This window comes from Heliangelus exortis, chromosome 3 (genome assembly GCF_036169615.1).
Source record: "Heliangelus exortis chromosome 3, bHelExo1.hap1, whole genome shotgun sequence".
Classification (NCBI taxonomy): Eukaryota; Metazoa; Chordata; class Aves; order Apodiformes; family Trochilidae; genus Heliangelus; species Heliangelus exortis.
In genome coordinates this window covers 65,485,550-65,512,718 of record NC_092424.1, presented here as the reverse complement: position 1 = coordinate 65,512,718, position 27,169 = coordinate 65,485,550, and the positions used below count along the sequence as shown (strand labels likewise).

The 27,169-nt window shown below is 38.0% G+C and overlaps 1 protein-coding gene across 5 annotated transcripts in view; it reads right to left on the bottom strand.

Moving 5' to 3' along the window:
* Positions 1 to 27,169, bottom strand: part of CEP85L (centrosomal protein 85 like) — a 138,819-nt gene that overhangs the window by 70,093 nt on the left and 41,557 nt on the right. For all 5 annotated transcript variants that reach the window (XM_071741071.1, XM_071741069.1, XM_071741072.1 and 2 more), the window contains exon 2: positions 19,013 to 19,174. In XM_071741071.1, coding sequence (XP_071597172.1) covers positions 19,013 to 19,174 — 162 coding nt within the window. The remainder of the gene's footprint in view (positions 1 to 19,012; positions 19,175 to 27,169) is intronic.

Below are 27,169 nucleotides of genomic sequence, written 5' to 3'. Positions count from 1 at the left end.
GAGGACATCAGTGACAAAAAGGTGAAAAGAGGCTTGACATTTGAGCCTCCAGCTCCATCATAAGATGAAAAGCACAGAGTTTCTGGAAGCATTCAGCAGAAGAACAGGGAGAGACTCCTGCTTTCCTTCGACTGTCCTAGGGAGAGTAAGGAGGAAAATACAGAGTAAGAAAGAAACACACCTCTTCTTGCACATGTCCCCCTCAGCCAGAGGCTGCTGTTAATACAATTAATAGTTATACACAAAAAAAATATGTAGCAGCATTTTTGCCTTGTTCTACTCTGTTTAAGCTCCAAGTTAGTTCTAAACTCCTTTTCCTCACTTCCGATTCTGAACTCTTCAAGTAGATGAAGAACAAGTTCAAGATGATGGACTTGGAGAACCATGAACATCCAACTACAGCCGATGGATGCCTCTAATTTGCCTCGCAGTGAAACACAGCAATTTTGGCTTTAAGTTATCCTAATTAGTCTTCCCACTAATGCTCATTGAAACATATGATAAAATTCACACTTCTTGGAGCATATTGCTTCAGTCTGCCTTGAATGCAGGCTCAGCAGGAAAGAGCCAGTCTGCGTTCTGAAACATCTTCTCACAACACAAAAAGCATGAAATTAGGAAATTTAATTAAAAGTAAGAGATAATTCAGAAAGCACATGGAACTTCTGAGCTTATTTCTTTCATAGAAATGGAAGTAAGCTCCAGCTGGCCAAATCCTGCCAAAGATTACTTTATCCTTCCATACAGTAGGGGCTTAGCAAATGCCTAGTTCAGAACTAAAAGTGCTGTCTTCTCAGCATTACTGACATTCTCACTTCACTGAGCAAGTATTTATTCCAAGATTATAAACACTCTTAAACATGGCTTGGGTGTCTCCAGGGTCTTTCAATGTTTAAGGCTGCTCTTAATAATGAAAACTTGAGACAGAGCATTAAAACAAATTATAGCTAGCTGCTACTGGTTTTCATTTGACAAGCATTAAGACTAAATATCGAATTTTGTTTTTCAATTATCCTAAGAACTTTTTTCTGTGTTCACCACAAAACTGCTCAGAGGACTTATTTAATACTCATAACATTTTAATATTTGATCCCATACCTCCCAAACTACATAAAAGAGAATTGGAAAAAATGTATTTTAAACACACACTGTAAGATTCTAGCACATAATAGCAATGGACCGAATAGAAAAATAACAGAATTTCATATGGCTTGTGTTACACATTATCTTGTGTTACACTTCTGAAGCATTTCATTATTGCATATTTGACACAGAACATAATATAACATATATACCGGCCTTACTAAAAACCTAATTAGAGATTTTCTTTAAATCAGAGACAGAACAGCAGAGACTTTTCTCTGAAGATGAGGGAGAAGAAAGAAACCCTTCAACACAAAGTTCATGAATGCCTCATACTCATTTACATTCTCCTATACAGTGTTTTTTAAAACCACTAGGGCCAACTATATTCATAATAACCAGAAGAAAATCTCTGAAGCCATTTCTCAGGCCAGATCCCCAACACAATTGTTCAGCTACTTAAAAATCTTATCTGTTACCCAATAGCTTGTGAAAACACACAACAGAGAAGGTTCATTGTAACCCTGAATAGCTTCTGTAACTACAAAATTAAACTAGTGCCTTAAGAACACTGACCTAGAAGATACTGTCAAATAACAGCAGAGCAATCAGCTAATACAGTTACCCAACAGCAATGAAAATCAAAATGCGTATGTTTATGGGATGGATATGTATCTGATGAAATGAAAACAGAGAACCTTCCTTGTATGAAGGACTTAGAAATTTGATATTTTTATCCAGGCTATAATTAGAAAGACCTGACCATGGAGAAAAACACCAGTATTAAAAACAGCTGACCTCCTCTTCCTGACCTTCCATTCCCTCCCAAAAAAAACACATGCAGATTACCCAATCCAGGAAAAAAACCAAAATTAATTATTCTTATTAACCAAGCAAAAAATAAAAGGGGTAAGTCAAGCCCCCATTATACAAATTGAAGGCTGTGAATCTGGCTGCAGCTTAGTGTACAAAGGTTCTTACATTCTTACATCCCATTTGTTATGGGATGTTGGTGCTTCTGAATGCTTCCCTGTACTGCTGCATAACTGCATGGACCCAGCAACAAGACACAAGCAAATCCAGTGTGCAATACAGAACTTACTGAATGGGCCATGAGCCCCCATTCTACCATGAGAGAATGTGGCTGCCTCCCAGAAATCTTCTCCAATCTGCTGCTCTGTCAAACTCTAAGAGCTATTGTTCACCATGGGAGGATGTGCCATTATGGCAGCCTTTACGCTACACATGTTCCCCCCTATGTAGCTACTTACAAATAGGACTCAGCCTTCATGCAGAATAGACAATCAGATGAGCCAAATGAGAAATTTCAAAATGGATAGGGAGGAGGCCAGCCCCAGCAAAAAGCCCCGAAGCAGCTGACTCACCAGTTCCTGGAACCAAAAGCATGGTGATGAAGTACTACGAACGTGAAGAGTTTGGGTTTGGTTTGGGTTGGGTTGGGTTGGTTGGAGTTTTTCTTACTATCAAGAAATGTTTACTATTCTCTTCAGAAGCCCTGTTCATGTATTTCAAGCTTACTATATCAAAATATGCGAGGTGAAAACTGGGTTTCTGAATGAGACTTGTCTGCTAAAATAATCTACAAAGACAAAGGTTGACCTAACTTACATAACACCTCTTTAAATGAGAAAACCGAGCATGTTCTGTCTTTGAAGAATTAACTCATTTTACCAGAGTATAATAAGCCTTTTGATTTATGCATTTGCCTCCTTGTCCCAAGGATATTGCAAACCCATGGTTAAATATAATTGTTATTAAAAAAATAATAAGCAAAAAACAAAGCCACCACACACACATAACACATTAATTTTCAAAGTAAACTTTCACAGTGGTAACTGACACACACACAGATACCCCCATTCTCAATGCTTTCTCTGTGTACCTCTCTGCCTAACAGCTCTTCAGCATTCAGCTCTGGACCTTTTATCACTGCTGAATATGCACAGTACCTGATAGAGAACTGTGCTACAGTTCATCTTTGTAAGCTGCTGTATGAGGACATACAAGCACCACACAACTGGACCACCACAAAAGAGTAAAAAATGTGTAAAAATGGATATCTTAGGTAAAACAGCAGACACTGAACGAGAGAAATTTTGTAGCCCACATATATCCATCTTTTCCAGCAAGCCGGAGCTATTTTTAAGAAACAGTTATATAACTAAGTAGAGTGATTTTTAGATTACCAGGTTCTATTTTTCCCCTCCCAGATAAGAGGATAAAGCAATATTCCAAGGCAGCAGTCACGCAACTGGGAAACTTCATTTTGCTGAAATAAAAGTAGAGTGAAAACTTGCACTGCCGTGGGGTTGGCTTTTTTTTTTTTCCCTTTGTGATTGGTCGCTTTTTTTTCATCTTTAAAGAAGTTTAGATCTTAACTTGCATTTGCCTTTTTATGAAGGCCATTTACAGCTCCCAATTTCATTTTCCAGCAACAAGCACTTAACAGTGAAGACATGCAGAAATAAAATATCCCCCTAGGATCTTCTTTAAAAGTAATGGCTAAAGGAAAGAAAAAATATGCTATGGATGTCACAATCTATCTGTCCTGCCTCCATTCTGAGTCTGCAAGACACCAATGCCACAAATACCATCTACTACAACAGCTACCAGATCCTTCCTCTTCCTGGTATTACTTCTTCATTCCCAGCTAAAAATTACTCCAAGAACCATCTGGGAGCAGGATGGCCCATCATAACAGAAATCCACCCTGCTCTCCAGAGGGGGAAAATCCAGAGAGGGGGTATTTTTGTTCTCTCTTCATCCAGCAGCAGGAACATACCTACCCCTCCCCTTTCCTATACCAAGACAGACAGAAGTTGTACCTCCTCAGGCTCCAAGGAAAACTTATTTGTATTAGCACCTGGAGTAAGCTAGACTGTTGAGATATCTCCAACAACAGCATTGCTGCATTAGCAAGCCTGAAACCTTTCAGCAGTGAAGCCACCTCACCTAAGACATGGAGTGGCAAGGTATGTGAGGAGAGACTTGCACTAGAGGAGTTAGGAGACTCCCTGTAACCCAAGGAACAAAAGTAAAAACTTGGGGGTTCCCACAGAGCACTATCATTCCAAGCAATTACAACATTTTTGTTGGCCAAGGTGTGTGTCATTCCCTTCCATTAGTATAGAAAGAAACAGCCTCCAAGTTAATGTCAGGTAACTTTAGATTGTTAAATCCCACTTTTAACTCCCAAGGAGACTGGAGTTCCTAGATACATTTTTGAGATCATTATCAATTACTTGATGTTTAATCCCTTCTCCTACTAAAATGGTCTTTAGCTTAAAAATACAACATTTAGATTCATCTGGTGCCCTTTCTGTTCACCATTACACAGTCAATCTCAATCTTGGCTCATAGCCCACCAAGAATAGCTCTAAAAGAAGCAGCAGCTTTCAGTTTTACACCAGGCTATGAATGTACTTTCATTTCCTCTCCCAAGCTCATCCTCCAACTCCATTTCATCTACTGATTCTCCCTATTTGAGCCTTGCACATGGTCATCCTCCCAATTTACCTCCACATTATCACTTTGGAAGCCCCAGCCCAAACTCATAGGCATGAATAGAATTATTTTAGGTTGGAAAAGACCCTTAAGATCATCAAGTCCAACTGTTAACCTAAATCTGCCAAATCCACCACTCCGCCGTGTCCCTAAGTACCACACCCACGTGTCCTTCAAATACCACCAGGGATGGTGACTCAACAACTTCCCTGGGCAGCCTGTTCCAGTGTTTGAACACACTCTAATGGTTGAGCTCTCCAAGTATCACACAGGCTTCTGTACAGTAAGAGCACACATGTATCAGTTTTTACCCAGATGGAAAAATAAATCCTTTCACTGGCAGAAGCAGGTGCTGTAAGCAGCCTCAGAGTGAGGCTGCCGTGGGTACAGCAAGGCAGGAGGATACTGCTGAGTGGTTTTCACGTTGCTTCATAGCAGGACTGTCTCCCTCCATCTCCTTCCTCCTACTGCACACAAAGGTCAGATCAGGTTGCTGCCACTGCTACCTACCACTTAAAAGTACCCCAGACAATTCACTTAATACACTTTGGGAAAGCCTGCATCAAGCAGTAATCCCTTACAAAGGCCAGAAAACATCCCTGAGGAATCCCAAAAATTCTACTACTGCCTCAGGAATAACTTAGCTCACTGAGGAAGTTTTTCCTCTACAGATGCTGATTCCCAAATGGTAAAAGAGTAGTATTTTAAAAGTAGCTTATATTCTACTGGAATAGATATGAAGAGGATGTAACAGTCTTGGTCTATATAATTACTAAGACATGGGCGAAAAACGATATTAAAAACAAAACCAAAACAAACTATATAATAAAACAAAACAAAAAAAAAAACCAAAATACAATATTAGAGAAGTAGATCTAGCACTCTAAATTTAAATTTAGCTTTGTTACTCTACCCTTCACTTACTACTCAAGACTCATTCTTTCCATGAAGTTCCTTGTATGCTTTAGGTCCTTCATTAAAAATCCTTATAAATTATATATATATATATATATTTTTTTTTTTTTTTATTTTATTTTTTTTTTAAAAAAAAAAAAAATTAAAAATCAACAGCCTACTCTACATGTAGGTCACCATCTGGAACCCAGCTCAGGTCACAGAGGATTAACCTTAAATTGGATTGCAATGTAGCTCTATATCCTCCAGAAGAAGTAACATTTTATACTTCAAAAATTGAGCATCATTATCCCTAATTTCCCAAACTAAGGACAGGAGGTGAAGTGTTACATTTGATAATCTTACCTGCTTCCACCTAAAGCTGTCAATACAATTTGTATATATTTGGATACCCTGATGCAATGTGTGTAACTTTGCAAATTCAAGCAAAACAGAAGAAGAAATAAACTGGGGGGAAAAGAGCAGAAGAGCCACCTGGAATTCTCAGCCTTTTCCTATAGCAACCAAAAACTGGATACTTGCCAAAGGAGTTCGAAAGAAATATTTCTGAAAGCAGCAGCAGCAACAAGACAAGGAAGATTTACTAGATTTCATCCTAAAAATCTGATTATAATAAACAGATGCGAAAAAAATTCAATTTTCCTGTACCTTTTTTCCTACACCATCTGGCTTTTGCCATTTTGACTCTGTATCCTTGTATTTTCTTTTTTCATACATACCTGTGAAGCCATAACTGACAATAACTGAATACTGTTTCTTATTTCTAATACATAATTTTTGTACAGCAGAAAACAAAGGAGACCATTTCATATTTCTGTAATGACCATAAACAACCCCCGTTTTCAAGACCTCCACCTTCCCCACATGTGCTCTGAGGACTTAATTTTGCTTTTTTTGGAGGACAGTTGATAGTTTGAGCAAATGTGAATAATACACTAGTAAAATTAGCAGTCCTAATTCAGAGGCTATATTTAGAAGTAAATCTTACAGCTTTAGGATGATTTCTGTACTGTAAAAAACAAGCCTTCAGAAGGGAACTATACTTCTTTAAATGTCCACGAAAGAAGCCACAGAAGATAATTTTAAAGGTTGGTGAAAAAACTCCTGCAAGTTACCATTTGAATAATACTACTCTGAATTTTTCTTGGAACATATATGCAGATCTTAATGCTAACCAGCAGTTTTTCAGTTGCTAGGGGTCTGTTTGTTAAGTAATGATGGTTGTATACTATTCATCTGAACCAGTATGCCACTTTTTTCAGAAATATTCTTGCAAAAGGCTGGCTGAAAGATCTGATTTTAACCATAACCCACGCGTAAAGAAACATACCAAATCAGGAGAGGAGTGCCCAGTGGAGTCTTTTATCCCAACCTTTCCTCATGAAAATATTTAGCTTTGCAAAACCTTTCTTAAAAAACATTAATAGTAGTTTATTTCTTCGCCATTCTTTCACTGGCAATTCATTTCAGAAAGTTACTTCCCCCCCTTACTGCCTATGCTAGAGAAAGGATAGAGTTTACTGCCTTAATATTGCCATAATTTAGAAAATTTTATGACTTAGCACTCCAACTAAATGAAAGTGAAAAATCCAACTGAGCCTTAAGAATAAGAAAATCTACCCCCTTAATTATAATTGCTTTAAAATAGCACTTCTTATCCTGAAAGACCAAAAGTTCCTTTGCCAACTTATATATCTCAGGCATCATTAAGTCCACCAAATCCATCCTCCCTGGTGTGACACAAACAATATAAACACTCTCAGCTTCAAAGACTTGCTCCACTACAGAGAACAGAACTGTAACCAAACTCCAGCTTGCACACGTGAGAGAATTTCAGTAGTCCTGCAAGACAAACCATGCTAAAGCCTTCAAAACAAAGAGATGACAACACACACACACACAATATCCTTCCTTAGTAAAGTTTTGGGAGTTGTTCACTATAATTCTGCAAATTTGGCATTGCAATCCCAACACACAGCCTTCATGTTTAAACACAGGACACATAAATTGCATGCAGTTACTTTAAGTGCTGCTACCTGTAATGCTACCCAGTCTTCCAAGCACTGACTCATAGAGAACATTAAAATAGAAGAGCAATTCAGTGCTTATAAACAATGACCTTAAACACAATCAGAATCACATTTTACTTCATTGAGTTTGGTGACAATTTCTCTCTGCCCCCCATGAAATTTAGAAGACATTTTGTATGTCCATTTTGTTTTCTGATGTGCAGTTATGAGTACAGAGCCAGAGATGGGAGAGCAGAGAATGTTTCAATTACTGCCTTTGATAATGGAAAGAATTTAGTGTTTATAAATTTATTTCTAGTTGTTGGCTCATGTATTTGGATATTTATAGTTCTCATCACTATGGTATCCAAGCACATTATCAGTGCTTTGACCCATGAGAAACAATACAAAACAGTTTCTTCTCTGCTCTCCAACCTATTAAGAAACACCTCAGTTGTGGTATTACTAGCACAGTATGTTCCAGAAATTAAAAATAGAACTCTTAAAAAGCTAGACACAATTTCAGACCTTACTTTTTGATGAAAACAAGCAGGGAATAAAGTATATAATAAAAGCTGGTGCAGGAGAAAACAGCTTATGAACCAGGACCCACTCTCTGGCTCTGAAATAATCTCTATAACCACTAGGTCAGAGTCTAAATTGTCGACTTACAGCAAGTACTTAAATTAAAAAAATTAAATTTGACTCCCGATGTTAAATAATTGAAGTCATCTTTCACCCCAGAGAAACACAAGAGATCCATTTTGCACAATGCAGTGTCTAATGTGTTCTCCAGTGTTACCTAATAGTACCAGTAAATCCCTCACATAGCAAATTGCAATGGCATCCAGCCCACATCCAAGCTACCAGGATGAAATCTGAAACTCTGCAAAGGGTAGCAGTTTTAGCAGCTACATAGAGATCTTTGCATCAGCACTAAAGTGGTAGAAAGCTATTAATGAACTCTCAGCTTTAGAAGAGAGGCTGATACAAAAAGATTTTTGATAGACCAAAACCAACATGCTTAACTTTCCATAAAATATTTTCATAATCAATCACTGCTCAATTCCCTTTTGCAGCTTGGGCTACCATTTGGCTATTATTTTCTTCACAAGGGATTTTTTTCCATCATGAGTACTTATTTCTCTTACTGTAGACAGGGCAAAAGAGTTGGTCTCTCCCAAGCAGTATAACCCCAACAAAACAAACTCTTCTAGTGTAATTAACAAACTTACAGAAAAGCCATGATTTCCAAGATCCCCCATGCATCAATCAAACCTGCAAATAGCTTGGCTTTCCATTTGGTTCCAATCCAGAGTGATTGTTCATGGATCTATGACATCTGATTCACACAAGTATGAAAATAATCATGTTTCAGGGGCAGATCTTTACCCTGAAGATACTTTTTTTTTTCAGTTCTATTCCCAGATGGAAAATAGCATCACTCTATATTAACAGAACTTGTGTACAGATAAAAGTAAAAAGTAATACAGAGTTTAAGCATCCTAACTCACAGCTTAGTACACAACTTTAAATCATGAAACTTAAATAATCTATACAAACCACTAGTATGCATTACATACATATTTGGTGCAGTAATAAAAGCTGAAACAGTTACCTCCAGCAATCTTTTCCAAACTACATTTCTACAATTCTTCAGCATAAAAACATACAATGTAAATTCTCTCTCAAGAAGATTAAAATCCTTATTAATTTTTCAGTATTTAAAAAAAGGTCTGAAATAAACTATTTGGACTGTGTCATTTAAATTGAAGATCAGGAGAGCTGCAAGGATTGTACCTACATTGAGGTACAATTTGTCACAGGCCCTCAATGCCAGGAGTATCATACATTTAAGATATGATCATCATATCACAGCTTTATTATTTTTAAAACAATGCATATGCAGAAGATACCCTTTAGATTTATGCAACTTGCATTTCTGACCAGGGCTGCCTTGAAGTGTTTTTCTGCAGAAAAAGCTTGAATATTCACTAAAAAGCTATTAAATATGTAAGTTTTATTTGTTTTCATAAGCAGAACAAGGCATAAACTTTTCAGTCAATTACACTGGCTAAGTACAATGAAGCAGCATAAAATTACAGTAGGAACATCTTGGAAGCTTTTTCCTTCCAACAAGTTCAAAGCAGTGAAGAGCCAAGAACATACTTTAATCAATAGAGGGTATTAAAATAAACCAGTAAACCTTCAGAAAGCCTCCATGTGGTCTGTTGAAGAGCAGTAGGCAATATTTTCTTACACAAATAAAAATATTTTTTTTAGAACCACGCATTTTAATACCCATGGTTTTGCATTTTAAACATCCTAAGGTTTTCTTAGCAACTGGCTTAATATTGTAGCATATTCAGATGACTTATCTGCAGCATGATGCTTTTGCTCTTTTATTTTTAAATTAGAGATTAAAAGAGTTTCTCTTAAAGGAAACAGGAAGAAATGGTCAAGGGTTCAACTCTCACCCTGCAATCAAAAGGCCATTTACTACTACATTTCAATGTCCGTCCTGCAGTCAGCAGGGAACACAGTGCCTCCAGTTTTTAGTTGGGGTTTTTTTGATTTTTTTGTTTTTTTCTCCTGGCAGTACCAACACTATTCACATTGTCTAGGTCTTAACAACAGAGCCACAAGAAAGCAAATCTTAAGTAACAACTTCATTTCAGTTCTGTTCTAAATTCAGTGCAGTTCTCAACCCAAATACCAACTGCTGATCCTCACAACTGGTTACCTGGTGCTACCTTGCACATCCAAATGAATGCAGTAAATAGCTCACATGGTGGTGGCAAAAACTGGATAAGACAGTCTTAACTCTGTGTTTTATATAGCAAAGACTATTCTTCAGACTTATTTTAAGTTAATTTAAAATAGCATATATAACATATTTTGTACACAGCTATAAAGCCAAATTTCAAAAGAAAGAACATCTACTCAGGAGATGTTCTCACCTCCACTTTCCTGACGTATTTCATGCCAATTCCTCTTAAACACAAGTAGATTCTGAATTAAGAACCTTCTTGCACATCCCTAAAACCTCATTACCAGTAAGAACAAGAACAATAAAATTAGAAGCTACCAAAGAAATCAAATTTGCTTATACACTTCTGCTTTGTAGAGTCTTTTTTTCTTCCATTAAGACCCAACATTAATGAATTTACTTTAACACACGAACATTACCCAATTTTATTCAAATCTCAAATACTTGTATTTACAATGAATTAACAAGCTACTTTTATACATGTACTGTTATATGAAAACACAACAGAACTGTAAGCCTGGATAAATCAGCTATTACTAGTACATAAGTTCACCTAAAGACACAAATACCTGAGTCTCCAAAACTTCAAGACAATTATATTGTAGAACTCAGTATAAGGCTGTGAAAGAGGGTTACAACTTCTATGTACTGTGCAGATAAATGAGAAGCAACCCTTACAAGACACATGGGAATGCAATGTGATGATGTGAGAACATGATTATTAGCTCCAGGAGCTTTAAAAGTGTCTTAAGGAAAATAAAAACAGAGAAGAGAAAATATTTAATACCACAGCACACAGGTGACTGGGGTTTCATTTGCAATTTCCTCTACAACACAGCAGGAAGATAACTACATTTACTGCACACTTTCCAAGAGCAACATGCACACAAACTAACATCTACACTTAAAGCAAAAAGTGTTTAGGAGACCTTGTGATTACTGTAGTATTACTTGAAGAAGAATATGAAGAATAAACTAAAATCATTCTTAACAAATTAAGGATTAACAAAGGATTAACAAATCCTTTTAAGAGACTCAGCTCTTGTTTCTCCAGATTAATTCCAACCTCTGCTTATCTCATATTAGATCTCCTACTTCTCTCTTCCATACGAATGAATGAAAAATATGTGTATATAAACTTTTGATGCAATTCCTAAAATAAGTAAATTAAAAATCAAATTACTGGTATAGAAGTAAAAACCCTCATAATTAACTGAAAGACTACTTTCTAGTATAAGTTGTTCCCTTTCAGTGGCAAAGAAGTGACCTTTGTGTAGATGACTATACTTCTGCAACACAGACTTCTGTAACTGCAGCTGACAAAAATGTCATCATAGCAAAATCTTATCTGCCAGCCCTTTAAGAAAGAAACAGAAAAATCTAGAAGATTTCTTTTACTATGTTTGCACTGGGAAAACCCCAAAATTTTCCTTCTAAATTTGAAGATGCACTGAAGATGGTAAAAAGAAAAAAAAAAGTCACAATGACAACATTAATAGCTTGACAAACAACACAGTCACAGTTCCCCAAGGAATTTAAAATATCAATAGCAACAAACTTGGATTTATTCTGCTTGAAAATTTACCAACCATCGCTCATATAAGGTTACTGTAAATGCCCACCCCAAGGAGCAGAAAAGCAAGCATACTTGCAGGCTTCTTTTTCCCTTGCCAGCCCCCAGAATTCAAACAGTTTCATTTCACCCAAAGCCTGGGCTAGCTAGTCAGGCTTGCCCTTTGCTGCCTATTTTCTCACTTTCTCATACAGACACTTAATTCCCCAAACCTCAAGAAAGTCAGGGATGCAGGAAGCAAGACTGAGAAACTACACTTCATCTAAGTGTGGTCTCTGCACATTGTTCTCTCTCACTGCTGCCTTTATACTGCCAACACCGATGTGAAAAGTCCATCTGACTTCCCACACAAGCTCAAAGAAACGCAAGTGAGGCCCTGAAAAAGGTTCTCTTTAACAGGGTATTATTAAGTCCTGCTTCAAAACACACTTTACAAAAATTCCTTATCATCAGTCCAGAGAAATCACAGCTAAAATAAAGGCTGACATTAAACAAGATTTTATACACACACACAGCAAAAACAAACAAAACAAAAATAAACAGACCCACGGATAAAGGTTTCATCTGTGCATGTGTTAAGGTAGAAACAGGTCTTAAGCTTTTTCTTTGACATAACAGTAGCAAGGAAAAAACGCAGTGTCCTCCACAAAACACTCAGGAAAGACACAAAAGGCTTGGCATGCCCAGGTCTCATGGTACTTATCTAAATATAGACAAGGTCACTGTATGATATTCCTTGTTTTTTTCAGCAGAATGCCAGAACCCACCATACTCCAAAACATACAGACCATGGGACATACTGAAAACAACTCCCCAAGATTCCACCTGAGGACAATGCAAACAATACAGAATAAGGAGCAGAGATTGTACTGGATTTGACTGGGACACAGTTTATTTTCTTCATAGCAGCCCAAAATACTGGTACTGGTGACCAAAGCAGTGCTGATAACATACCAGTGACTTAGCTACTGCTGAAGAGCATTTAAGCAGCACCAAGGCCTCTGCAAACCCAGCAAGGGGCTGCACAAGAGGTTGGGAGAGGACACAGCTGGGACAGATGACCTGAAATACCAAAGAGATGCCACACTTACATAATGTCACGCTCAGCAAAACTCTGGGAGGGTAGTGGGTTTTTTTCAAAAGCTCAGAGGCTGGCTGGGCATTAGACTGCTGGCGGTGCTTCTGCATCTCCTCAATTTTGTTTTCTTTCACTTACTAAACTGCCAGCCCCACAAGTTTTGCTTGTTTTGTTTTTATGTTTCTCTTGCTCTTCTGATCTTCTCCCCCATCCCATAGGGGGATAGTTACTGTGAGACTATGTGTGGAGTTACCCACCAGAAGGGAACAACCTCCCACACCATTTCAAGCACATTCCTGCTGATGAGACTCAAACAGTGACATTGCTTCCAATATATACAATAGAAATAACTTCCTGCATGGTATCAAAGTGAATCCTGCAAAATCCTAATCAATATTTTATAATTATTTATTAAATAATATTTAATTATTCTTAAAAAAGAAACACGTTTTGGAACCAAAGTCAAAATTCACCAAGTTCACTGAGCAGACCAGTCTCATTAGCTGAAGAAAAAGCCTGCTAGTATTTTTTATGTCAGGCCAACTTAACATGTGCATACCATGAGTTTGTTTCTATGGACAAACTATCACAAAAGGCAGCAAACTATCAATTTAAAGCAGCATCTGTTTCTCTCTGCAAAACATTCACATTTAGAACTAGTGAGCACCTTTAGTTTAGTTCCAGACAATTTCAAATTCAGAGTACATAGTTTAACACAGGGAGTAGGCTACTGTCATTTGAAGCAACTTCCCCATGTCTTATTTTAGTGGAAACCCATTAGCATCATTTTTTCCCTAGCCATTAAATCCTGGAAACAGGTTACTAGAATTACAAAGTAACCCACACATTCAAATTCTGTTTGAATCCCACCAAAAAACCCTCAGAAAATAAACAACTAAGCTCTGGACATTAATATTTATATTCCCCTCAGAAATGCAGACACTTCATTCTAGCATAGGATGACAGTATCTTTTTACAAGGTACACAGCCTAGTATAGTTTTAAGTGAACTGCACATTTTTGATTGCCAGGACAGATAATATCCAAGTAACACAATAAGTCTGACTCACAGAGGGCAGGACACTGCTTCACAACGCGACACTTGGCAAGCAGGGAGGAAGGAAAGGAAGGAAGAATGCCTCAAACATCAATTATTTGGAGATTAGAAAATAATGACCTACTTCACCAAACTTAAGCCACTGCTTCCTAGGACCCAGAGATTAACCTCAACTCAAGTAAGTTCAGGGACATCTGTGAAAATCCATCATCTGGCAAACAGTACTGAGCAAAGCAGACAAGGAATGCCAAGAACATTGCCAGCTCTCAAGATCTAGCACCCTGGCACTATTGCACTGTCCTGACATCAGAACTGGCAACACAAACTAGGATTGAGAATGTGTACATGTCAAGACAATTATCTTTACCAGCATGTCAAGCTAGAAAAAAGAAAAAAAATCCCTCAGGAGAGTCATAATTAGATTTTTTTATCTTAAAATCCAATTCTGCTTTCACTAGAGTAAATAAATATCTCTTGGCTATATTATTTTTTTCTTTCAGAGGAAGGAAAAAAAAAACCCCAAAAAACCCACAAATCCGAAAAACAACACAACCAAACTAACCCAAACAGTGTAACAGTGTTAGAACACTATGGTTGGGATCTGCTGGAATAAAAGTTTTTGAAATAGCAAAATCAAATAATTTTGGACATGGTTCCACAATGTTCCCTGAAGTACCAAGGAACACTACAATTAAATTGAAGCAATTAGATTTTTTTTAAAATCTGTTAGAAAAGTAATGTATTTCATTCAAAATGAGAGAAAAGAGGCTCCCCTGGACCTTACAAACATTAAACAAGTTCCTATTGTATCAGTTAAGTGTTCCAGATAAGTGATACTTATACAAAATGCAGTGACAATGTACCACAAGTGCTGTCTCCAGTCCACTTTACTTCCTGAACCACTGCTTGCCAAACTCCTTCCCTGAAGGTAACCTCTATATATAGATAGCTATGGAACAGCATTTTAAAATCTGAATGGAACATGCCATTTCCATGTGAAGAGAGACACAATTACCCATCCATCTTAAATCAACATTTCTACTGGGGATGGGGGCGATGGGGGGGGGGGGGGGGGCAGTTTATAAAATAAAATAAATTTTTAAAGGTTTTTTTTTAAAGATAAAACTAGCAGGATATGAACTCAAATACAAAAGCAGTAACTCTGATCCTCTGCATCCAAGGATAGCCACATTCTATGAATTTTCAGGCCTCTTAATTTGCAACCAGAAATGGTAAATCGAGAATCCTGCTTGATAATAGGGGAGAAATACTTGCCTTGTAAGGAACATTACACTGCACAGCAAGCTTATCTGATAGAGGAAAATATTCTGGCCTGGAAGAATCATGGGCCCTGTATCTTGTCACATCAATATCTAGTTCTTATTCTTCCTGTCCAAAAGGCAAAACTCAGAATATGTACATGGGTAGGAGTTCTCATGAGGTTTAAAGCTCATTTAGTTTCCAATAAGACCTGGATCCTCTAATTAAGTAACCCAAATAAAAACAGTCTCAAAAAATGCTTAAAATATAGACTTTGTATTTCTTATGCAAAAGGTATGCCAGGTGACTGGCATGGGTGTCACAATGGTTAAAGCTGTAAGTATAAATGCTATTTTTTTCTGACAGAGAATAGGAAACATTGTCCCTCATTAATACATTGCACATTTCCATACAGTTCCTCATGCATTGTTCCCAACATACCTTTTAAGATGTAAAAGCAGCATCTAGACCACGTACTTCACGTAGACAGAGAATTAGAGAAATCATAATTTAGAAGTTTACCATCACATTTCGTACACCAAAACAATTACAAATATTTGTTTTAGTACTTTCTCTGGAATTGGCTTCCATTTGAAAGACTTCAAAAGTTGTGACAAGACACAAGATCCTGTAATTAAAGTTTTTAGAACTTCTACCTGCATGTTTCCATTGCAAAAGGCTTTTTTCTGCCACCCACTACCCCTTAACCTTGTTCCCTGTGTACGATTCAGTTCTGGAACAGCAACAAAAATCTTTCATTCTTAAAGCTAAGAGGAAACCACAATTCATCCTGAACACAACCTTCCAGAAGTGCATGTGTTTTAACAGTTTCCTAGGGCTCTGTATTTCACTTCTACTGTAACAGAGAATGAGATTTTTCTGAAGACTGGCTGAAATCAATGCCCAAGAGTAAACTATGCTGTCAGACTTGTCCAGGGTAAGTAGAAAAAAGTAACAGCAGACTTGACTGATGAGTAGAGTTAAGTTTAAATACAAAAACACCTGGGAAAGGCCATATCAAAATCCTTTCCACATGCTCTGTAAAGGACACAGTGATTACTACATCACTCAAAAAGCTGATCTGAATCCAGAACCACTTACTGACAGGAAGCAAAAAAACCGAGAAGCTTCAATTTAAGTGTCGTTTAACAGAGATAAAAATGCCTTATTAACCAACTCCTTAAATTAAGAGCAGCCTGAATTAGAAATTTAAGATCTATTCTACCCAAACTAACATCCCCATATTTACAATTTCTAAATTTCTTTCTTAGCTTCTGTCAGTGCACATCAACATTGCTCAACAATGAAACTCAACTATTCATTTCCTAATTTTCCTACCTTTGCACAGTATACCAGAGACAACCAACTTTATACATTAAGATAGAAGCTTTCTCCTCCTCTTCCCTTAGTCAAAACCCATCTCCCCTCCAAATCATACAGGTTTAAGCCAAACAAAAATGCCAAGTGGCTCTTGTGCTTGTAGTTATACATGTAAAGAGAGCGGGCAATTCTAAAATTAAGTGTGAAGACAAAGATTAATTTAAAGGAATAGTTAAGGTGCAAGGAAAACCAATAAAAATATTTTAAATGCACTCCTTGCACAAGCATATTTACAAGTAACCACACATTCATATAAACAAATTCATCTGCAACTTGCAGAATTAAAGCAGGTATTAATTTTGAAATTAAATTTCAGATTTTTAGTAGGCATAATAGAAATGCAAAGCTGCATTTCGCTGTGAGCATTGTTAAAAATTGTAATAATCTGCTGACTTGTGAAAAAAATTCCACCCTGAAAAATCCCCAAGGACTTCTTCCCAACCACCACATTGAGAGCAGATGGCCAGCATCAAGTCTGCAATTACCATTCTGGCCCAGCAGTCCAACAGATCACAATTATTCTCTTTTCCCTTTGTGGATGCAGGGATGTGGCAGCTTGAGAAATGCAGACAACTAGTACTACAGGGAACAGCACTATACATACATTCAGTTTCCAAACCTATCGTATAATTAACTTTCATTTTACATTTAGATTTACATCCTTTTTTTCTTTAATACTTTCTTTTCTGCTACTGAAAGTTTTTCAAACAAGTGGACAGGAAATCCATAACATTCAGGATAAATTAGAAACAATCATCATCAAGCATTGCCAGAGGCACAGCCTTCATGAACTGTTACTACAGTTTTGAAAAACTCCCAAAGTCGCTTGTAACAGTGCTTTACTAAAAGCATGCAAATGGACATGCTTTGATTGTATCAGCGTGCTACCCCTCAACCTCAGCCCCCAAGAATAGGTGTTCTGTTCTCCTCTTTAGCCAGGAGAACCACTGATTAGGAGCTGCTGTTTCATTTCCTCACCCTCTTCTCACCCCTTAAACGGGGAAGCCCTCAAGGAGGGGGAGGGGACAGCATGTTTTCATGTTTTCAATTCAAATGCTGCATCCTCAAATACTATTGTGCAGCCCTTGGGTGACTGGTTGTAAATCTATACATACATACATACACACACACACACACACACACACACACACACACACACACACACGCACACACACACCAAGAGAGAGCTTTATTGCCCCTAGATGTCTGTTATTAAAAGAAAAAAAAAAAAAAAAAAAGCAACAAGGATTCTGAATTACTAACCACTTATTATTTCAGTTTTGCACCCAAGAGTTTCAGTATTTGAGTAAAACATTTATTTTGCCATAGTTCATAAAGGTTTAGAAATGCAAGCAGATAAAGAAAGTTATGACAGCTTTCCTGACAAGTTCCTTTTTAACTAACAGATGCAAGAGGAAGAGGGTGGAAAGGATTTCCTCGTGTGCACATGCTTGATAGACTTAGTATCTGAAGCATTTGGACTTCTCCTCAGGAATGCTCAGCCCCCCTATGGAGACTTCTGTCTTTGACTGATTCAGTGTTCCCTTCTTCATTTCTACTAATTCTTCCTCTTCCTCCTCATTTCAGCTATCCCACATGAAAAATTTACCAGGCTTAGAAAGAGGTGTAAAACATAGGTCCACTGTTAGTACTTTAGTCTTGAAAATCTTCCTGGGAAGTAAGGCTGTGCAAGAAGACAATGTCAAGCCTTATTACTACCCAGTCTCTCCTTCAGGCGTAATTCCAGTGACACATTCCATAGGGAGGGTGCCAATATTAAGGAGATGCTGCTACTTTAGAGGCTGAACTCCTCCCTGATAAGACGAACTTTGAGTAATCATGATTTAGTCCAAACTAAGTTTTAACAGTCTCTAGATACTCTCACTTCTCCTTAAACATCTTTAACTATGTGTCAATTGCCATGGAGTAAATTGTAAATACAGTTCCCACCAGAAGAAAGAAATGAGAAGACAACACACCCCTTTTAGCTCAATGGATAAGCTTTCTTTGCTGACACACACAAATACCAAAAAGCACCGTCCTCATCAATTCCTCCAAAAAGCTTTTCTGATTTTACCACTTGATAAACAAGTGCTGTTAGTACTGGAGGTTCTCTGTATAAATCTGACACTGTTTGTAATTGCAGTTATCAAAAGATCTAACATAATTACCAGCTTTGTGCAAGTTAATGCACACAACTCATGCAGAAATCAATTAATTAAATCTCACCAAAACAATTACTTTGTCCAGCCAGCGTGTTCAACAGCTCTGAGAAAGCACCATTATTTGGGGGAACATAACTTTAAAGCATTTCGGAATTTTTCTCCTTCAGAAGCACCCAAAACTTAAGAGTGTCAACTCACCTTCCACACTATCAGAACAGGAGGTACCAATCCCAGTGTCCCCGCTGTCGGAAGCTATACTGTGTCTTCTGACAGGATTGCTTTGACTGCTTGATGAAATGGTTGTGGGCTGCCACAGGGATTCAGTACCAGGTAACCATCCCACTGAGGAATAATCTGAGCCTATAAAGAAGGAAGCCAGAAGTCTGTCATTACAGATACGGTACAGAAGTCAATAACAAAATACTGGCCAAGGTGAAAACTTAATCCTATGTTTAATAGCTCAGGTTCAAGACAGATTCTGTCTCCATGTTTAAGGTTTGTTGGGTTTTTTTAAATCAAAATCCTCCTCCTAAGTGAACACTTCAAGAAGTTCCAGTAAATGTACTTCTACTATTTAAAAACATGACCCTCACACTGTTCTTGCACTGATTTAAACAAGACATTTCTTATTACAATTCTTATCCTATAATTGATTCTCAATTTGAATTTTGCATTACAAGCATTTAAATACAATCAGAGATGAACAAATCTTAGGATAGAAACCAGCTGAAGATTTCTCCAGTGAAATGCAGTCATTTGCCATTATTCATAAGCCAGATGACCAAGGTGATATAGCCAGCAGCAAAATAATTAATACTGACATGTAAAATAATTCTGTTTCACTGTTATCAGCAGTTTTCAGTTATCAAAAGACAGACTATTAAGTCAAGCAGGTACACTGTAGCTTCACACAAGCTATCTTTGCAAGACATCTATCCATCTAGTCGTTTGTTTCATTTTGGTAGTTTATTTTTTACAAAAAATAAATAATTATTAAAATATTAAATTTCACAGCACAATTCAGAGCAGCAAATACTTTCTCTGTTCAGGAAACTTCTGAGAATGTGTGAACGACCTTATACCCAGTCTTAAGGGAAAACAGACCAGAGAGTACAACCCCAGATGTTCATCACAATTTACCATAGCCATTATCTAAACCTGAGCATTGTTTACAGGCACAACACTGACCATCATGTTTGCACTCTAAAGCAGCAGAGCCACATAAAGAAACTTGAAAAAAAGTACAGCCTGCTTCTGAAATTATATTTATATTTTATACATACATATATATCACATATACACGCCTTCTAGCAGTTAGCTTTGTGTAACAATTTCAGCAGGAAATGACTCATGAAGTAGTATCAGTTTACATACAATGTCTCTCACATTACATGATTATTTTTAGGTTATTTAAACATTTTCAGCGGTGTCCATCCAAAGTCGTAACAGCACTTTGCCTCTGCAATGACATCTGCAGATTATTGCTATTCCCAGCTGCATTCGTTTCCCATAAGATTAAATAGTTTTGAAAAGGATATAAAAATTACTACATGTGTGTATATATATATATAGAACCCCAGCCACATGTCTGAATATATACATACTGCCCATAGAGCAGCCAGATCCTTACACATACAAGCTAGAATGGCTAACAGCTGCTCACCAGGCCATTTGTAAACTGAGGAATACAGTACACACTTCTTCACTGTATGCACTATTTAACTGTAACATGACATCAAAGACAGTTCTACTTATAGGCAGTAAGTTCTTGGAGGTCTCAGATATGCCTGTCCATCTAATTTGTCTCAGCTTCACTCTCCTTTGAGTTTACTGCCTCTTCTTTCCTTTAACGTATTTCCCCATCTTTATCTCAGGTTTCAGCATCACTCAGTTTAGCAATACCTTGTGCAACGTATTTCCTTCCTTAAATTTTTGCTTTTCCTCCCCAAAAGTCTCTTAATTATTCTGCTGAGTAGCTATCAGGTCCAAGGGTCAGGAAGCAGAAGAGGAGTCAGACATGAACAGAGCTGCCCCTGGCTCACCCACAGCACAGCAGTCACACCCTGTGAAGATGTCTCAGCCAACCTCCCAAATGAACACCTCCTACAGGCATCATTCTTCATTCCACCCTTTCTGTGTCACCATCCAACATTCTGAAGTGTGACAGTTTCACACAGAGCTAGTGAGAAACTGGGACTTTTCTTCCTCTCCCACCACCCAGCACATTTTTCAGTAAACACTCTGGCTGCTTTGGGGACAATAATTTCTTGTCCCTTCCTCTAAATAGGTCTCCTTTACACGGGAGTTCCACTTCATACTTCTCAAGCTGAATCTAGATATTCCAGCAAGAGTAAAGCTGACTTATGGGAGCCCAAGCTAATTAAACCAGAGACAGTTCTGATTCAGAAGACATTTAAAATACATTTGTAGAAGACAAATTTAGTTTCATTTACCCTTTACTCCACTATTCTCTATAATACATCTCTGTAGTGACACTTCAGCTTTTAAGGAACAAAAAAAGTGTTGTGCAGCAGATAATGCCACCACTCCTGCACATTAAGTCAACATTAAGCAACAAGCTCTTTAAACCTCTTTGTTGGACAGGCATTCAGTCCGTGGACCTATAATCATCCAGAGTCCCAAAACTGAGAGATGAAAAGTAGCAATAAAAGCTAAAAATAACACAGAACGTTAAGAGTAAGTTAGTCAGGAAAGGATGTTTGGAGGTCATGTGGTCCAATTTCCAGCCTAAAGCAGAACTAATTAGATCAGGCTCCTCAGGGCCACATCCAGTTGAGTCTTGAGCACCTCCAGGGACATAGATTCCACAACCTCTCTGGGCAGCCTGTTCCAAACATTAAACCACCCTCCATGCCAAGAAGACTGTCCTAACATCTCAGTCTCTCCTGACCTAGCTGCAACAATGCAGTGCAACTTGGCAATACAAAAAAGGCTAACACCTAACCAGAGCCTTTCCCATCAGGATCTCCATATGTACTGGAAATTGAGCAAATATAAAGCCTCACAACACACCCTACTATACCCATACTGAATTTTACACCTACATGCAGACAGCCTGCAGACACATCGAGCCCCACGTGTGGCCCTGAAGAGCAGGTCCAAGAGAGCTTGCTGGTCCCACACAAAACAAATGCAAGGATTTCTGCAGCAACTTTGCATCCAGGGGCAGCACAGCATTCTTATGTAGAACCTGATTCTTGAGCTGGTAGTTCTGGAAGAGGTAAGTGCAGGAATACATGCATAGCTACACACATCTCAGCAGCCTGAGGAGTTCAGATTCAGCTCAGCACAGGTCTGCCAGATCCTATCTGGCTCTCTAGGGAAATACTCAAGTTTCTCTGCACAGGTACCCTGAGCTCCAGAAGAGTCTCTTCACTCATACACTGCCTCTCACTATTTCCTGTAATGCACAGTTGGCTGCATGCAGCTGGAGTTGTGCCTCCAGTGCTGTCACCCTTACGGTTCACCCGGTGCACAGAGGCAGGGAGGTGGCCTGGGACAGGGTGGATCAGTTTGGTCACTCACTGAGCTGTCCCTAAGCAACCTCTGCATCCCAAGAAAGAAAATTTCTTCAGAATTTGAACAGGAAAGCAGTTTGTTTTAACCTATTTCAGACATGCCAGCAGATTATGCTTGCATAATCTGTGAGAACTTCAATAAAAGCTTTCTGTTTTTCTCCTTCAGAAGTCCTGACACTCACTAAGCTTTTTTTTTTTAATAATTACATATTCCAGGACTTCAGACTTTATAATACCTCCTGGTACATCTGCATTGCTGTTTTACCTTTCTGACCTAATGGTAATTCTGCATAGTAAAAGGCCATTACAGAAATAAAATGCCTACATGAAAAAGAGCTTTTCAAAGCTAATTAAATCCATTCCTGTAAGACATGTGTACCCAATTCAAAGTGCCATACAGCAAACCCCCTCCACATTGTTGAGGAAAGGTAATGACAAAAGCTCCAGCAAGGAAACATAGCCTAGAAAATAAGACCTTATAGACCTCATTAGTCCAAGTCATTATTTAAAAATTCCTGTACTGCTTCCATCATTTGAAAGTTACCCTCAAAGCCAAGTCCTGAAGAATCTCCAATCATCACGCATTTTCTGTGCTCTCTCCTTTCCAAGAGCTCTCTGTAAATGAATGGTGTTTCACACAACAATCTACACTAAACAAACCAAGCGTAAGAGAGGGAGAAGATACACAGGATTCCCCACATTGCTCAACTAGAACACCTGCTTTACCCTGCTGCTCTCATCCCAAACCTGCCAATCAACAGCTACTGTCCATCTGTCCAAAACAGAGTGGGGTGACAGAAGCAAGAAAAAAGTTTAATATATATTTGTGACGATAAATTCTCTATTATAATCTGACTGTAATCATTCCTTATTGGGTCAGGAAAAACAGAAGAGGAGGAACATTAATGCCATCCTACTTGGCTGTAATTTCCAAACATGACAAATAAAATACATCCAAGATCCTAACATATCTCAGAAGGAGCCTTGTTTATACAAACAGTTGACTGCATCCTCGAATTTGGACACTTAAATATACCAACACAGTGCTGTGTTCCCAGCATAGGCATTTAGAACAGATCAGTTAAGAACTAAGCATATAAAGTGCAGGAAGTAGATGATTTACGAAAAGAGCACAGTTGTTGAAATTTCACTCCACAAAAACATCTTTTTCCATGTATTACAGAGTACTGTCAGCTACTGCTGGCAGGAAGGCACCTGGTTTATTCTGGATGATTACTACCCTCAATTTCAGCAGAATGCACTGATCCCACATGATCTACATATACAAAATAGTAACATCACCATCTTTGTATTTTGTTCCTAAAATACAAAAAAAATGCTTGAATGTAAAAAGTATTATTTTAAATAATACTATGGTATTGTTAGTTTACCTAGATGTTGAATGAAAAGCCACAGCAAAAGACTAAGCTGGGTTTCACAACAAATACATCATTACTTAAGGATACTGATTTTTCTGCTCCACACCATTCCTTTGACACAAACTAGGATAAGAAGTGAATTGCCCACAGCAGCCCGTGTAAATTTATGCTACCGAAGGATTCTGAGAGGGAAATCTTAACTATAGTGCTATCAAAGCTGACAACTATGTGAAGCTCAATATAGCTCAATATAGCACAGTGGATGTGGCCAGGCTGTACAAAAATTCTTTAATGCCACAATGGCACCAAAGCCTGCCTGAAGCTCTTTCAAGAAAAGATAGTTAGCATTTCAGCCCAAAGAGGATGCCAAAGGTATTTGGTTCACCCTACCAACAAGATTGCCCAAACCCCTACTAGTCATTTGAGAAGATAACATGGTAATATTCTGAAAGAAGTCAGCCCACCTTCAACCCAGTTCCTCCACACCTACTCTTAAAGTCCCCTGCCATTGCTAAGTACAGCTACTTACAAGAGACCTAGCTGGAAGCAAAATTGCAAGACAGAAAATTAGCTCTATCCTGGCCAAAACCAGGACACACCCCCTCTCATTGTCAGCAAATCCTTCAGGGTTGCTCTCTTTTGCGTTCTCCCCGCCCTTAAGTAACTTCTATTCAAAAGGTAAAGTCAAAAAAGTAACCCGCCAGTGGTCTCTCAATTTTCTGTATTGCAAGAATAAACTCACTTCAGTTAGAAAATGTTTGTTTACTCATCACAGCTGCATGAATAAGGAAAATGCCACTTCAGTGTGTTTTGTCCACAAAAATTCTTTGCCAGTAAGTATCCTATCTTTTTCAACTTCTGCAAAGACAACACAAATAGTAGGAAAATGCAAAAACTCCCTTTCCAAAAAGGTAGACAAAAATGTAGATGCCTAAAATATTTATATAGCTTTTTTAAAAAAGCTTAGTCTTTTAAAACTGCAATAGCAACCTTCTTCAGTCAAAGGTGAAGCAAAAGAGAAACTGATTCATTCAATGTAATACCCTGACAGAATAAAAAGAAACAGGCATATAACTATTCCTTGCAGACACATGCTAAAAGAAGGCCTATATGGACAAATAAATACTCTTTAAAATAATATTTAAAAACCGGTATCCCCACGCTGACACCTAGACATATTACTAGGTGCACCACATCCCTATGATCCTTCTGCAAAACATATTGCAACTTTTATTAACAAAAATGTCCAAAACAATTTCCAGTTCTACAAAGCAAACTCTTGTCTCCAGAGATGAGCAGTACACTGGTATGGGAGGGTTTCTAATGGTTTCATGGAAGATGGCCACATGACAGTTTCAGGATCCTTTTTACAATCTGGAGGCAGTGGAAGCCCCTGGGTCTACCAGCTGGCTACAAACTAAGGTAGCAGAAGGTCACAGTCCCTCCCCTCACATGAATACAGCTGAGAGCAGGTGGATGATACAACTTAATCTAAGTGCAAAAAGCAATAGGGCAAAGTGGGATGAAGTGACAACCCTAACTGCTGAATTCTTATATTTCAGTTTCTCAGAAGCACTTTACATCAGATAACTTAAGTATGATTCATCCCAAGGACTCATTCTTTATTAATGTGCTTTCTTGACAGAGCCTGCAAGCTATTTAACCAAGTTCTCCTAGTTTTTCATTTGGAAACTGATTAGAACAATCCTGAGTTTGAAGATAAAAATATACAGAGTGAAACAGGGAAAGAAGAACAGGCATGCAAGAGTTTAAGCAGAATTATAATATATGAAGCCATTTTACCAGCATTTTTACTTGTACAGCCTGATGACAGACTGCCTGGCATACAAAGGCCATTGCCTGTCCTCTGTATCATTCATGTACAAAAGAATTAACTCACTGGATAGAGATAAAAAAATTATCAAATGGGACAGAAGAAACACCAAAGTAGAGAATAAAAACCCAGAGAAGAGAATCCTCAAAAAAGAATCCTCAAAGTAAACATATACCTGATTGGAAGTATCAATTAGAAGAACCTGAATAGGGTTATATTTTGAGGACTATGACCTTGTGCTCTATCTTCTTGAGAGCTAAATTTTAAGCAAACTGATTAAACTTCCAGCTTCTCTTGTTTCTGGAATCCCTTATTAAAGGTTAAAACTTTTTTTTTTTTTTTTTTTTTTTTTTTGTACCATACAGAAGCTGCTAAATGTACCTCCTTTCATCAAAGATAATTACAGTTACAAAATTTTTTGTCTTCTATACAGAACAGTATCTCAGTGTGAACTCTCACAAGTTACATTTTTTCAAGCCTTTACAAATATGCATGGCACTGTACAACACAAGGGCAACAAGTTGCAAGGCTTCTTGTGCAGGGAAGTATGAAATCTAGAAGAACAAACGGGAACCAAGAAGAATAAAGACATCCTTTTGACAAAGGGGCTTTAGAGAATCTTGCCTTGGCAGTTAAAGACATAATCAGGTTAGTTCACTCTCTCTCAACCTGACCACACCACAGCCCATAGAAAGTCAGAGGTGCCTCTCTCTGTCTGTCCATCAAAGAGCCCAGCTGGCCAGCTTATGCCACTGGCTAAAATAAGTTAGAGCTGAGAATACTGCTTGACATCAGAGCTAATCAGATCCACTGGTCAGCTGATACTGGTCACCTTTCCCAAGCTCTTTTATTCAGTGTTTCTTCCCCACAACATAAACCCTGCCACTCCTGACCCCACTGAAAGTGGCTCAGGAACAAACTGTCCCCACTTACTGAAAGAAGTTATCTGTTAATTTGATTTCCTAAGCTGGCTCAGGAAGGGGTCAGGCTAGTACCAGTGCCAAGGGAACACACAGGCACACTTCCAATGCCTGGCAGCAACCACCTAGTGACTGGGCTTATCTGTATTGCCATTAAGGCAGACTCTAAACTCAAGTGAGATAGGCATAAATCTCTGCTGGTTTCACTGCAAAGGACAAAAGCTATTTAACAAGCAGAAAGCTATGTTTAAAACAGCATTGTGCTAGTTAAAAAGGCAGCAAAATCCTTACAACTTCATAATGGACTTGGCCTCCCTGATTTCTTGTCTAGAATGTAAAACAAGAAGTCAAATTCATAACATAACTAATTTTTATACAGACAGCATTGAGCAGTAGTTATTTCATATCAACCCAATGCTGAAATTGCCATCCTTGGCAGGATATTTATATATATAATAATAATAATATATATATATAATTTTAAAAATGCTTTCCTTTCATTTCATCACTGCATCACAGGAGGAAGAACAAGAATTCAGTCCAATTGTTGAAGGCACTCCTGTGAGTTTTCCACTTCCAGATAGAACATTTGCATAAAACAGAACTTCAAAATACAAACTGCAGATGTTTCTTATTTCACATTTGGCACACAGACTCACAGACTACATATATTACCTCATGCC